The sequence below is a fragment of the Antrostomus carolinensis genome, unplaced genomic scaffold (assembly GCF_000700745.2).
Source record: "Antrostomus carolinensis isolate BGI_N321 unplaced genomic scaffold, ASM70074v2 scaffold11223, whole genome shotgun sequence".
Lineage (NCBI taxonomy): Eukaryota > Metazoa > Chordata > Aves > Caprimulgiformes > Caprimulgidae > Antrostomus > Antrostomus carolinensis.
The window spans coordinates 47,752-63,611 of NW_010304490.1; the positions used below are offsets into that span (position 1 = coordinate 47,752).

The 15,860-nt window shown below is 39.4% G+C and overlaps 1 protein-coding gene across 1 annotated transcript; it reads right to left on the reverse strand.

The window, feature by feature from the left end:
- Nucleotides 1-572: 572 nt before the first annotated feature.
- On the reverse strand, nt 573-15,017 carry LOC104522242 (cytochrome P450 2J6). The gene is made up of 9 exons (XM_010164477.2): nt 14,835-15,017; nt 13,418-13,580; nt 12,125-12,274; nt 10,092-10,252; nt 7,416-7,592; nt 4,822-4,963; nt 2,256-2,443; nt 1,421-1,562; nt 573-751 (listed from the first exon to the last, which is right to left on the reverse strand). Exons 1-9 carry the CDS (start codon nt 15,003-15,005, stop codon nt 573-575), a joined length of 1,473 nt encoding a protein of 490 aa, XP_010162779.1. The 5' UTR covers nt 15,006-15,017.
- Between the last annotated feature and the right edge of the window lie 843 nt (nt 15,018-15,860).

The following is a 15,860-nucleotide window of genomic DNA, read 5'->3' on the forward strand; positions in this document are numbered from 1 at the left end:
CCTTTTACATATTCTGCTGGGTCAAATCTAGAAATTCTCAGTGAACTGTAAGTAATCCATAAATAAAACCAGTTGCTGATTTTTCCTTCATATCTTTTATTAGTGACCATCAACAAAAAGTTGACTGAAATGTTATGAGCAATGACAGTAACATGAAGAGGCAGAATTTTCCAGGTACATTTTTCCAAACTCCATTGTTTTTGAAAGCTGGATAACTCAGAGATAATGAATTAATTTTTGCAGTCTGACAGTCAGTTTTGTCATTTGCTCACCAGTGTACCAGATTTAAATCTGTCAGGCCAGACAGCAACTGCATGATGCCTTTGTGGCTGAGAATGATGGTGTGTTCCAAATCAAAAGAGCTTTTAACAAAAAAAAATTTAAAAAAAAAAATCACCTTCAAGAGCAGGTAACAGGATCTGAACAAAATGACCTGCTGTAGATAAAATGGCTTTTGGAGTGGAAAGTCATATCCAAGATTAAAAAAATGTTATATGGTCTCAAGATATTAATTCACAAAAGTAAATAAGATGGCTTCATAGATGGTCTGTGACATGCTGCACATGCCCACCCTAGCGTGGAATGGCACAAACCCTGTACGGGTGGGGCTGCAGTGTACCCCCAAAAATGGGCTCTGTGTTGATCTTCGTCACCCCCTCAGGGAGCTGAAAGGTGAATGCCCGCAGCAGGTTGGCAAAGAAAATAAAGAGCTCGGTCCTCGCTAGATGCTCCCCCAAACACACACGGTGCCCTGCAGAAGGAAGAGGGGAAGGACAGTGAGTAAATTACCCTCAAAAGCAGTCGTCCTCATCCTCACACAAAGCAAAGGTATTTTTGCTGAATCTAGAATTTCTTTAGGACTTAATGCAACCAGTGACACAAAACTTCACATAATACTTCCTTTAAAGAATCCTATCTGCAGCTACAGAAAACTGTGCACCCTTTCTGCTCTGAGTTTTGCTTAAATTATGTCAAAAACCTCAGCCTCATTTGACTGACAAATTTAAAGGTTTTTGGTCAAATATGTAAATGAAGAATAAGGACTTGCTCTTCCTGGGAGATGTCGTGCTCCAGTTTTGTATGCTTAAAGCATCAGCACAGCTGCTTGCAAGTACTTTCCAAACTCTTCTGGTGTTGAAACATATGCCCCATAACAGTAACCATAATCACTAGCAGAGAATTTCCTTCCAAAAATAGGGTTAGTTGTATACATTTGTCAGAAAATTTTGATTTTCCATGTTATTATTTGTTCAGTAGTAAAAATGTTTATAGTTGGATTGGGAAATGTTACTGAAAATAATCATGTTGATTTTATCACTGTTTTCCACAAAGAGGTTTAAAATAAGCAACCAATGGGTTTTTAACAGGCATCTACAATCCCAATCCAAACCATTAATATCTATGCTGTCAGTCCATTTACCTATTGAGAATGGTAAAAAGGCTTCTTGGCTCACAAAGTTTCCATCTTTATCCAAGAAGTGACCAGGGTTGAATTGTCGAGGTGTTTCCCACTGCTCTGGGTCGTATAAAGACGAAGCAATATTTGGAAGAACGATGGTGCCCTGAAAGGAGAAAAACACTAACTCAGTTCTGGCTGTCGATCCTCTCCGAGCAGTCAGAACCTGTCAGGCAAGACCAGTGTTCGTTCACTTTCAGAGTTCAGTGTTTTATGGTGGCAGGTTCATTTCCCCAGCAGGAACTGTGCGGAACTTGAAGCCTTTTTGTTTCAGAATGTCAGTCCAAGCCTGACAGTGGTAGTGGCTGTGAGAATAGAAACTAATAACTTTGTTTGTACTAAACACATTTCCACTTCTAACATTAGAAGTTTCTGTGGTTTAGTCTCTTTGACAAAAGCTATTTGCAAATATTCATGCTCTTCCCTGGATCTTTTCTAGGTTTTCTGCAGGCAAAAAATCAGTCAGAAATCTTTCCAATGCCTTATCAGCCCAAATCCATCACAGTATCCTTCAGTATCAATTGCTAAGGTTTTGTCTTCATTGGTTTGTAGAAACACTTGCTAAAATCCTCTCTATTATCCAGGGGCATCTTTCACTCCTGATAAACTTCTCCCAAGAGCTGCATCGCTCAACTCAGCCTGGCAGATGGTGTCTTGTCCTTCCCATTCAGGCTATGACCCAGAGGTATCCAACCCCACTGCTGTTGAGGAGAAGACCCTGGCACAAACATATTCTAATCCACATCCTTCCCTACTGATGCAGGAAAGGTCTGTAGCAACTAAGAAACTGTGTCTGTACCTTTTTGACGGGAAAGCCGAGCAATGTAGTGTTCCTCACACACACTCTGGGCATGCCAACTGAGATAATATTGCTGAAGCGCTGAACCTCATGAACCACAGCATTTGTGTAGGGCAGTTTTCTCCGATCCTCATAGCAGATTAATTGGGAAGGACCCAGAACAGCATCCAGCTCCTTCTGCACTTTCTCTGGGGAAAAATATTCACTATTGCAGGAGGAAAAATATATCAAGTATTTTCACTAGTTCCATTTTCAAAGACATTTCCCATTTATAACTATGAGGACAGCAACAAAAATAATGTAAAATGTAAGTAATCTTTATAAAGAAACTAAAAGTTGCAGGGTGTTCCAACAGCTTAAATATAAGGGGTTTCAGCTAAAAACCAGGACAGTCTGAAGTTGTTTGATTGTAGATTAAGAAAAGACACTTGTTGCTCAAAAATTTAAAACTCTTCAAGAGTTGCCTTACTAACACTTCAATGCAAGAGAGCTCTGATTTATCTTTATGTTTTCTTTCGGCAAGGTGCCTCAGGCACCTACAGCCAGTTAGAACCACTAAGCTCCCAGCTCTCTGGAATTTAAGCCAGGTGAATCTGAGCCTTAGAAGCCTGATTCTTTCTATTAAAAGAAAATGGTTCTTGTGCAGGACATCTGCGAAGTGAAGCAATGCCAACTACAACAACGTCCAAATATCTTTTAAAAAACTGAATCTTCTTCTTGGCACCTGCCTTTTGATCAAGAAGAGCGTGATTTAAAGTACTTATTGCACAGGAGTGTTGGGAGCATTAACAAAAGTATAAAATTTGTTTTGTAAACTTCAAGAGAGACAGTACACACGTAATACAAATGCCTTAGATTTTTACAGAATGATCTTATCTTTTTCCAGCCCTTTGAAGTAGCATTAAGATGCAGGGAAGCCCATTTGGCATTGATCAGTTCATGTTCATTCACATGAAGCCCGCACAGTGACTGCCAGTAGTCCTTCACAAAACTATGTTAGGTAGACCCTGACAACAGATATTTAAGAACCTTACAGAATTTAAAATGTATATATAGAAAGATTTTAAAGTAAATTTCCTTCTCTGGAGAACTAGCTTGCAAAATCAAGCACGACTACTTCAGGCTCCAATAGTTTTCACTGTGTAAGTATACATATGCACCTCTGTTCCAGTAGTTCTGAGAACAAGGAGAGCCCACTCCAGTGACTAGGCAAAAGGCCACATTTTTCCATATGGTACATAACTGTGCTGCGTAACACTGGCAGTGAGTGTCAACACAGGCAAAATATGACAGGTTCAAAAAGAAGCCATCAATTAAATGAGGACAGATATACTGGTGTCAGTTCATTATGAGCGTCTAGATGCAACGTATGACTCAAGAAGCCCAGGCAGGATCATTTTGCAAACACCTTGCTTTCCCAAGTATATGCAAGGTATTATATATATTTAGATAAATAACATTATTTAGGTGAGTCAGTGTTTTCATAACCTATGTTATATTAGATGGCAATAAACATGCAATAATACAAGATTAAGTAGACCTTCTTGTGCGACAGCTCCAAGTTGAGCAATTTTTTCTTGTCTTCATCTCTTTCCACCATTTAAAACCCTGTTCTCATTTGCACATATTCTGCTGTCTAACAATGAGATTTCTGTTATGCAGCATAAGAGATCATTCTTCCATTGGTTTTCATTTAGTGCTCTTTGACAGTGATTGGTGCTTATTTAAAAGCTATTTAAAAATAAACTTCTTAAAGATACATAGACATAACAGATAAGCCATCAAATTCCCCTTCTGACTGGAATAATTTCTGTTTCAAGAAGCTCAAATACATCACAGAGTTAATTTAGTCACAGATTAAATAGACACCCTGATACCTTGGGATCTTAGATGGACTGATGGATAGAAATAAAGTCAGAGTTGCCAACTGACCTTTAGGTGATTATCTTTACTACTTCTGTTGACCTACAGAGCACAAAGAAGGGCAGGACTCCCTGTAGCCATCGTCACTGATACTAAGCCAATACACAGCAGAATTGAAGGAAGTTTCTAAAGAGTGACATCTCTACTACCATACATCAGTTTCTGGTTCATTATTGTCAGTCATCAGTTGTGTTTATGACTAAGAACCCAACTCAGTTTCTTGACGTACCATCAGCACCTCACCAACGGCTACAGCAGTGGCCACTGTTCCTTCAAGGATTATGTGTGTAAACTCTCTGGCTTCCCTAACAGCAACTCCAGTTCTCCTACTCCATTGATTACCCTACCACAATCTTCATTTCCCTAAAGACCCCAACCTCTCCATCTCAATCAACCACAACCTCCTGTACATACGCATGTTAACTCTTTCTGGGAACTGCCTAATGCTTGTGACTGCTGTAAGAGCCTTTATACAGATTCTCTGGATCTACCAATGCTGCCCAGTACAGATCCACCAGTACAAAAAGGTCCATGTGCCACTAACCATATACCAATATCTAGGAATAGCCTCTGATCCATAAAAATCTTATGCCTTGGCTGTTCTATTGCATCAGAGATATTTGTGATGTAGTTATCCACTCACCTTGGACATCTGGATTTGCTACCATATAGAGCAGGCCCCAGTTCAAAGTAGTGCTGCTTGTCTCTGATCCACCCAAGAAAAGGTCATTTATAGAATAAACCATGTTTTCTTCATCGTATGTAGACCTGGGTTCATCTTTGGACTGAAAATGATAAGATAAAGTAGAGGTTTATACATGAAAGTTAGAAAAATCAGAATAGCTTTAAATGTGATTTTATCACTGGTTTGAAGCTGTAGTGTGTTCTGCCTGTAGTACAATATGGAGAGACTGATAAAGAATATTAGACACCAAAGGTGATTATCAATACAAAAAGCTAAAATTTCACAAATGGACAAGCCATTTTTACTCCATTCTTAATCATGAAGTTAAATCACATGTTCTCCACAGAAAAGGATTGTTGGTTTAATTGTGCAAATAGTGGTACATTTAGAATGTTTCATAAGTAAATGTTCTTCTGAAGATGTGTACCAGCATATCATTTTTCATGCCTTGAGTCATATTACATCACTTAATTTTTCTGCTAAGCAATACAGTGACCAGATAATGAACACTGGGCTGTCAGAAGTTCTTAACCTGTGGTATTCAGGTGGCTTCTCCACTACAAGGCTGCAATGACTCACGTACACATGCTGTACCATTTTCAGTTAGAAGTGTGAGGATGTGTGTGTGTATGCTGAAATTATGAAAGAATATTGTTATGGTTGGGGGGAAATAATTGTCTAAATTTAGGGAGGTTATGCTCAGGAATCTTGAACCTTTCTTTCACCAGTGGAGCAATTGGAAAGTGGGAAAGACATTTTTCCCCATTGTAATATCATCTAAACTTTTTATATTGCCTCCGTGTTTCTATTACAGACAGTTAAATTTTTTTAATAAACATATTCAGATTATTTCCACCCAACAGAGTCCCAGAAGAGCTCACTGAAACAATTTTTAGTCCACTGATGTTTAAGTCTCATAAATCTTAGAACAGCAGTGAAAGGCTTTAGAAACAGTTCAACGCTTTCGAAGACCAGACCTGTTAATATTGTGCCAGTATCTAAAAATTTAAAACAAGAAAACCCAAGGAATAAGAAGCCAGGTAGGCTGACATCCACCCTTGACATAAAAATACAGCATCTGATATGGGAATTAATTAAAGAATAATCAGCTAGAAATAGAGATTGATGCTATTTATTATGATACAGAAAACTGATCTTGGCAAGGAGATATGATCTGATTCTTTGATAGAATTACCAGCTTCGACAACAACTTCATTGTTGCAATATACTTGGAGTTCCACAAGATAGTTGCCTTTGTTTCCAACAACAATAATAAAATCAAGCACTATCAAGTATTCATAAGATATGCTAAAATACTAAAGAGCTGACTGATGGAAATAGCTAACAGACATTCTTCCCTGGATGCATGTCTCTCTAGCATGATTGAGCACAGCAGCACAGCCACCTCGGGGAGGACACAAGGCACGCAGCAGTCCAGGACAGCAGACTCATTTTGGCTGTGCCAGGAGGTGCAGGGTAGGTGCCTACAGCCTGGCAAGGTCACAGTGACCTCTGATGCTGCAACCATCGCGTGACCACAGGGGAAGGGACACCAGCTGTCCCTGCAGGGAAGCACTGCCACCCAGGAGCAGCAGTCACTCCCCACTTCTCCAGGGGCTGTGAGACTAGGTACCCCTCACTCTGGGTACCTCATTTGGTTCTCTGAGTCACTCTTGCCTTGTCACCCCCAGTAACACCAGTCTCATCACTTCCTCCCCTTTCTGCTTTTGTTTCCTATCACCAAGCAAGCAGAACAGGAGGAGGAATATCACCTACTGCAGTGGAAAAGAGGAGAAAGGAAGAGTGATTAAGTGGAGGTAGAAGGAGTCACAGAGGGGAAGGGCAGTTGCTAGTCCAGGGATTAGATCCAGTTCCCAAGAGATTCAGACAAAGAAAAAGTGATCCTGATACAGTCTGGAAAAGGGAGAGATATGCATCCTCCCTCAAAGCTTATACAAGCCTCCTACAGCCTTCCAAAACCCTATGGATTCCCACCTACCTCTACTAAAACACCTTTATTTGTCCCAGTTCCCTTTGTCTGCTTGAAACTTCACTGACCCTGGCACTCTCCTCATCTCCAGCATTGTCTGAAACTCCACTGACTCCGAAATTATTTCCCCACAAAATGCTCTCAAAATCCAACTGTTTTCTTGCAGCAAGCTCTCTTGACAAACCTTTACCAGCCAAATATCCTACCCAGAACATCCCACTCTGTCTCCCGAAAACCTTTGTGGTCCAATTGTCTTGTGGTCCAATTGTCTTGTGGTCCACTTAGAAATTCAGTATTTTTTCCCAGAGACCTTAAATCATTTTGTAACTTGTGCCAATGAGAAAAAATGCAGTGTGTTAACCTTCCCTTTAATGAAAGGATTGCAAGGTGCTGTGGCATGCCAACAGTCAGAAAGGATTTAGCAAGTCCCTGGTTACTGGATTCACATTAGCATGTCTATAAAAGGTAAGAGATTGTGATAGAAGGTCTCAGACTGGATGATTTAATGGTCCATTTCACTTTATTCCTCATGAATGTGTGATCAGTCAGAACAAATACTTACTTTTTCAATGTGATCCAGGTAAAAGTCAATGAAATCCTGCAGTTCGTCTGGTGTCCCGCGCTCTGTGTGCATTCCAATCTCTCTCCTTGTAAAAGAGCTCAGGACATCATAGCAAGACAACGCCTTCTTATGAGGACCAGGGAGACGGCACATCAGCCAGGGAAAGATTTCATACAGCTGTGGGAGTGACATACAAGAGGTACCACAAAGTCTCTATCACTAGAAAATGCATTTTAGACCTACTAAAAAGGAACATTAGCACGTGGTCTTTGCATCATTAGTAAAATATTCTGACAAAGATTATGCTTATGTTTTCAAGTTGTGAAGCAGTGCACTACATAATTTCTAGCTGTGTTGTTGGTAAGATTCAGAGTTCTACAGGCTTTCAGCTCAACCACAAGCCAAATTAGAATGATCATAATTAGAATGAACTGTGTTCATTTATTCAATTATTCAATTCATGTATTCAATTGTGACGAACTGTATTCAGACATTTAAAAAGTGAGTTCCTGCCCTCCAGTGGAGAATACCAGGAAGGAAGAAGCAAAGCCCTTGCAAACTGTTCACACTAGGATGTAGAAAAGCAGTTGATAAAACCTAAAACAAGGGCTGGCTGTCAGCAGCTGGTACACAACCTGGGTAATCCCCCAAAGCACTCTCTACTAATTGAGCTCTCAATGCTCCTCAATAAAACCTTTAAACATCTGAAACCCAGAAAAGCTGAGAAACAGCTACCTGACATTTTTGAGTGCTCTCTCTAGTAAAGAAGAATGGGTTAGCTGACACAACCAGATTAATTTTATCCTTCTCTCTTAGTGTTTGGGAAAATCTGGCCTAAGAATAGCTGCTTTCTACCTACTCTGATAGCTAGAAAGTTCATCCTGATTTTCAGCCTGTATTTATGCCTGGGTAATTTGTATACATTGTTCTTGTATCTGCAGTATATTTTCTCTCAATGGCTCTTTTCCTGCTCAAAACATAATCCCATGATTTGTTTATCAATAGAAGTTCTATCCCTTCTTAGCCTTCATTTTGCTGAGCTCTTCCTGTACTCTCCTAACTATACCACAGAAAGCACATGATTAGGTGTTCACTGGAATCTGGCTGAATTAGATAGACTATAATTCTGTCTTTTTTGAAAATCAGTTTTTATTGTCAGACATATTAATATAAATCAATTATTATTGTCTATAATAATTAATTATGAATTAATTATTGCCTTAGCACAGAAAGCTAGTAGCCCAGCCCTTGGTAAATTCACATAGAACTTCATATCTTTTTTGTTTAGTTCCATCTCTGGTATTTCTTTTTCTCTCAAAATCTGTTTATAAGCCTTACCTACAACTGTGGTCTGACTAATCACATATGGTTGCCCAGTTTATATGCATTCCCACTCTCAAATGCATGCACTTTCCAGCTCTTATGGCACCGTAACTGCAAGTGGAATTTAGCTGTCAATGTTCAAGACAGGAACTGAACCTATCAACCTTCCTGGCTACCAGTCCTGCCAAAACTCCTCTTCCATTTCTAGGGGGGCCCAGTTCACAGTGTTGTCCCATTCACGCCCTGACAGCACAAATTCAGTTAGTAAATGGGGATGTGGATGCAGCCCTGTCCTCTTTTTACACAATAGTGAGCACCCTTTGCAGCCAGAAAGTGGGAAGATTGTAGCCCTCCCTCTAGAATGGTTTGAACCCTTGTTCTTATTTCCCAGAACAGCATCTTATTCACTGAACTAAAGCAAAGCTAGGATAAGAAGAAGAGAAGAAAAGGAGGTATATTCTCTATCCCAAAGCAGGTCTTGTCTGCCTCCACTACAAACAACTTGCAAGACCAAAGCCAGGCTAAGCAAAAGGGAACCTGATCATAACTCAGTGAGAAGAACACTCTACGGGATGTGGGGGGAAATCTCTGTATTACAGGGATTTCTTACGTGTTTTACATTAAGAAGCTACTGCATAAGATGTATGAGACAACTTTAGAAGTGGAACCAGGACCAGAATTCCCAGGCAACTTGGAATACATCTCTGTGCAAAGATGGCTTCTTCTAGGTAAGTCCATGACTCTCAGAAGAGCACTGATTGTTTTGATTGCCAGGTATATTTGCTGGCCTGGTATTTCCTGTCTTCTGCTGCCTGCGTCTAGAGTTGCTCCTCACTCAGCATGAAGGAGTGGAATTTCTCTGGGAAGTCTTCAAGTCTCCACTTCTAATAGAGGAAATGGAGATAAGTAGCCACAGGCCAAACACTTAGGTATTTGAATCATTCTCTCTGTTGACTGTATATAAAACAGTGTCTAAACTTGGCATATGAATCACACTTTTAGACCTGACACTTAGTATTTAACAATCTTTATGTCCAAGGCAGGAATCTGTTGTGCATGGGGGCTGAGAAATCAAGTAAACATGACCTAGGAGCAGTCCACCAGCTTGTGCCTTGCTGCAAAGATTTAGGAGCAAACTGCCTTATCATAGTACTCAAACACAGGACAATGAACACAAATGGACAAGGCTGGCATGTAGAGCACTACCGTCACACTTTGAGACAGCGCACTGCCCAGGAAAGCTGCACACAACATCACTCACCCATTCGAAAACTTTTGCCTAACAGCTGCTTCTTGGAAAGCGTTTCTTACTTTCTGTCTTATACAGAAAACGACAACAGATCATTTACTTACGTGATGAATAAAGCTTCCTCCAAATTTGAAGAGATGCTCTGTGGCTCTAATCAGTTCATGGAAGGTTTCATCCTCTCTGGAGAAGCGATGTCCAAAAACAACAGCACAAATCACATTTGAGACAGAATGAACGAGAGGGAAAGAAGGATCCAGGGGTTTCCCTGTAACCATAACAATAAATGTCACTGTTAATGTCTCCTATTCTGCTTTAGTAAAAGAGGGAATATTATAGGTGACCCAAAGAACTTTCAAGGGAGCATTGCATCTCACAGAGAAGCAGCAATCCTCTTACAAAAATGTAGTATCAAACTGATTCTTCACAACTGTAGTGCAATCCCATAATCCTGGGAATGTGTGGCACCCTAAAGAAATGCCAAAGGTGTAAAATATTCCATAATGTGATAGAGCAGATTTAGAGGTAAAAAAAAAAGAAAAAGGAAAAAAAATATATATGTATACACACACACACACACACACACACACATATATGCAAGTTTTCTGTCTGGTAAATTCAAAATAGGTCTCAAGCACGGGCATGACTGAAAACACTGCGGTCAAAGGAAATGTGAGGGGAGAACTGTAAGAAGAGAGGCAGCCTTACTCAGTAAGAACATAAATACATGTAAGGCTACTATATTTTGTCTGAACTTGCTAGAGATGTAAAATCTCCAGTAAGATAAAATGTTGTAAATTCTTTTCAACTAATTGTGTCAACAAAATACTAACTAATTTTAAAGCTATTACTTGAAAAACTAATCTCAAAAAAACATATTTTGTGACTCCAGAATAAATTATTATAAACAACTGCATTTATGTATGTACTGATGCAACTGTCTAACACCCAATGCACAATTCTGATTAGCAACTTATTGTTCAGGGCTTTTCTTTCCTGCACACGTGTTCACATCGCAGTCTCTCCTAGTTCCTAAGCTGTGGAATTGGGCTAGATTGCTTGCCACAGCATGTCCTGATTTACTATGCCTTTGCATAATGATCAGTATTGGGAAATCCAGCTCACATGCTCCTAACTGGGTTGATCAGGATGAAATGTTGTAATGAAGATAAGATTCTAGTCACTGCTTTACAGAGTGCATGCAAATGGCATTACAAGACTTAATTCATCAGCATTGATAATGGGTCTGCATCTTTATGCACCAGCATCATACATGAGTCAAAGGTGGGCAACATCATCCTGGGTTGCATTAAGAAAGACATTGCCAGCAGGTCAAAGGAGGTGATCCTTCCCCTCCCATCAGCACTGGTGTGACCCCTCTGGAGTGCTGGGTCCAGTTCTGGGCTCCCCAGTACAAGAGAGACAGGAACATACTGGAAAAAGTTGAGGAAAGGGCCACAAGGACAATTAAGGGATTGGAACATCTGATGTAAGAGAGACTAAGAGAACTGGAACTGTTTAGTCCAGAGAAGAGAAGGCTTCCCCGTATTAAGATACAGGGAAGTATCTTAAATGTGTATAAAACCTGATGAAGGGGAATAAAGAACATGGAGCTAGACCTTTCTCGGTATCAAGTGAGGCAATGGACAAAAACTGAAATGCATTAAATTTTGCCTAAACATAAGAAACCTTTTTATGGGAGGGCTGATTGAACACTGGAACAGGTTACTCAGAGAGCTGGTGAAGACTCCATTCTTGCAGATATTTAAAACCCAACTGGACTCAGCCCTGAGAAACATGCTTCTATTGGCCCTTCTTTGACAAGGGGTTAGATTAGAGCATCTTCAGAGGTCCCTTTCCACTTTAAGCATTCTATGATATAAATAATATATAAACTCAAGCTGTGCTTCCCAATTTTAGTAGTTTTGTTAATAACTTTGAACAGTAGTCTCCCCTGGGTTTGAAGACACAGGACTGAGGTCTTTGCATTTTCAGTCCATTCCATATAGGCACTGTAAGACCCAGAACATTCTGTTGTGGAACAAAAGCTGCCCTTCATTTCAGAGCAGGACAGAGAAATGCAAACACTAAAGACATCAGACTAATGACAAAAATGAATCCGTATTTATTGCAGAGATACCTTTCATACTTGCAAAGAAGTCTACCAGGTACTGGGCCTCTTCTTGAACTCGATGCTCTAGACCTCTTTTTCCTAGACCAAGGTTCCGTAGAGTCCTCAGTGCAAACCTTCTCTGCTGCTTCCAGGTATGACCAGTTGCCAACATAATCCCTGCATACATTCAAGGAAGAGTTCTTTATCATGATAATATTTATTAGAGATAAAGAATACATTAAGAGATTTACTAAACCACAGAACGTAATGAAACTATTGCATTGCCTATGAACACAGACACAAAGGAGCAGCTGTGGCTTGTAAGCACGTGGGCAGGGCTAAAATGGGCAAATCCAACTGGGTAATAAGATGACTTGCAGGATTAATCTTGGTTCAAGACCATCATTTATCTCAAAGTTTGACAGCTGCTTCTCTAGATGTTCTCTGAAGTGCTTGTCTCCCACTCTCTTTTATGCTTGGAGCTCACCTGACCATGGGAAAGCATTCTGACTGTCCACAGTCGGGCAGAAAAGCTCCTGTCCACAAGGCAGAAAAGTTCAGTACTTGAGCTTTGTGACAAATATCTTCAGAAGAAATTAACTTCGTATACTAACAGCATCTCTAATGTAGTGTAAGAACCACCAAAGACTGAAAAAAATTCAAATTATAAATATTTAAGGAATTAGGTTTCCTTAAAAAAAACGAGGTTCAAAACAAAATAAAACAAAAATAAAATAAAAAATAAACCAAAACTTTAAAATAAAACAAAAGTTGTTTCAGAATGCATGTCTTCTTGAAAATCAGGAGTTTGGGAATTTCCGGTATGATTGGGGAGTATGAAACCTACAAAAAGGTTGAAACAGAAGTACACTGAAACTCCAGAGCCAACTGTGAGAATAAGAAAACATTCACAAAAGGAAGAGAATGTGAAGAAGATCCCACCATCAAGCTCACTCTTCAATTAAAAACATAATGGTGGGAGGCACCAAGTCCAGGAGAAGGGAGTGTGTTGTTTTCTGCTCTTCCTCCACTTTTGTCTGGCACAACCTACCACTGCCACACCTCATCACCTCTGAATCTGCTCCAGTGAATATTTCACACAAGTCATTATGATTTTTTTTTTTTCTTTTGCTGGTCTTTTCCTCTTACTACTATCGAAAAGCTATTTCACCTCTCCCTACTTTGCAGTTCACCTGGCAGTCATTCCTCATAGACAAATCCTGCTACTGTGGTAGCTTTGGAAGTGGTCACAAGCTACAAAAGAGCTGCGATTTGTCAAGACGATGTTTCTGTGCAATATTTATGGCAAGAAAGTCTCACCTTTTCCTTTGGCCATTGCTCTGAAGAAAGGAGACACTAGCCTCCCAGAAACATCTTCAGGGTGCGTGGTCATACCATCCTTAACTGCTTGAAATCCATTCAGTACGACCACTGGGGCCCATCCAAACCATAAGGTGAATATGTTGCCATGAATTTTTGCCAACTGTAGATGGGAGAGAAGCCAGGAAAGCACAGATTAAATCCCACACGCTGCAGACAGAGGATGAACCTGTTTTAATACTGATTACAAGACCAGCCCTAAGCTGGAATGAAGTTCTCCATCTTTCCCACAAGATTACAATTATCTGTGAGAAAGCATGGATGTCTTTTCCAGCATTCACTGTTGGAAAAAAATATTATTCCAGCCTTTTAGAGCCACAGATCTACGCCAAGAAACACTGGGTAGCTTTTATTACTGTATATAAGCCAAGGCTCACATTCACAATGATACATGTGATAAAGGATATTTTCTATACATTAATTTCTTTCAAGAGGGTTTCTATCATTTGTACTGATAAAGCAGGGCAAAGAGAACACAGAAATGTCAGAGGAGTAACTAGCTTGTAGAAACTGGACCAATTACTTTCTTAATTTCCTCTGTCCATTTGTATATTTACATACTGGAACTTGAGTAAGACCATTCTGTCTCATTCGTGTCTGAACCTGCTGTTTGGTCAGAATAACTGGTGTTCCTCATCCAAATTGTAGTGACAGAAGCCACTGGAGCTGTCTATTGAGAATCGTGAAAGCACTGCAAGAACCAATAGAATGAAACAGAGATGGCTTTGTGCACAGAAGTACTCCTCAAAAAACAATTAACAAAAGGTTCGTGGGGTTTTTAAATCCTGAAAACACAAGAAGCATGTACACACTGAGTGCATCTTAAGTACCTGCTTACTGCTCAAGCTAGAGAGTGCCAGTGCTCAGAAAGCTAAAAATCCATGCTGTGCTCGTAATTTTTTAAAAATAATATTTCTTTTCCCTAACTGCAAATCTGATATAGTATCCCTAAAGGTATTTAATCCTAAACTATATCAATTTTCATTTGTCAAGTTCAGCGTTAAGGAGTGATTGAAGGATATCAAGTTTCACCTGAATTTGTCAAATTCAGTGTTAAAAGGTGATGAGTTTAAGCATCAGAATGAATTTCACACATTCAGAACTTCCAATACCAGTTTTCTTAGCTTGGCAAACTACTTTAGGCTGCAATAACTTTTTTTTTATTTTGCCAACCAAACTAGCAGTTCCAAACAAAAGCGAGTGCAATATCACAGTGGCTAATTAACAATTACAGTATGTTACCAATGTAGTTTTGGGAGAGGATGTTTTCACATAGCAAACAACATGAGAAATTACATGGGAATTACGGGAAATTACAGAGACTTCTAAATAATTAGGAGTATCTGAAAATAAATACCTTCATGAGGAGATCACGATTAAACTGAAAGTTCATCTGTATCAAGGTCCCAAAAATTGGGAAAGGGATTGGTCCAGGAGGAAGCTGTCTCCGAACTCGTTGCAACTTTAAAAACTGCATAATTAGAAGAAATACAGCCAAAGCTATAAGAACTTGACTTATTGTCAGCATTTTAACAGCTGCTTTTACCAGCTTGTCTTTACTGAAAATAGTTTATTGAAGCTATTAAGGCTGGTTGCTCAACCAGTTTTTTCCTAAGAGTCTAAGTTTCAGGTAATAACTATTCCCCGCCCCTAACCCTCCCTCTTTAATATCAACCACTCCCTTTTTGTCCCACTCATTAGTTTCTGATGCTCAAGCATATTTAAGAGCTGCATACCCCTCTCCCTCTTCTCATTCAGATGATGTTTATCAAATATGGATCAGAGGATTTGTAGGTACAGTGTCTTAAAAGACTAGGACCAAGATTTTCCAGGCAATGTGGATACATATATCCACACGTAAATTCTCCATCTAATTTTCTGAAACAATTGTGGATGGTATGTGCTCCTATAAATACTTCATGAATGCTTTTAGAAAAACAATAGCCATACATACAAATTAAGTATGCAAATGTAAGCGGATATTAAATCTTGGTGTTTTTAAAATGTTTTGTATATATTCCATGTATACGTAGATCCAATAATGGCAAGGCTGATAGACGTTAAAAGCCTGTATTTATCTTAAGATAGATATATGAGTATCTAATGCTTAACACAAAAAGCAAAATTTGTTAGGCTATCAAATTTAATTGAAAACATAACTAGTTTTATATATAACCTCACTTTCTTTTTTCTCTAACATATTTGCAATAGCTAACTTCGCTGAAGGTTTTGCCTGCTTCTGAATTTCCCCTTTCATTCTTAACACGAAGCTGGATACCTTAAAGGATATTTTGAGCAATCATCAGAAAGCTTGCCAGATAAATAAAGCATATGCCTATAGAAAGTACATCTATTATGAAACACACAGATTACAAAAAAAAAG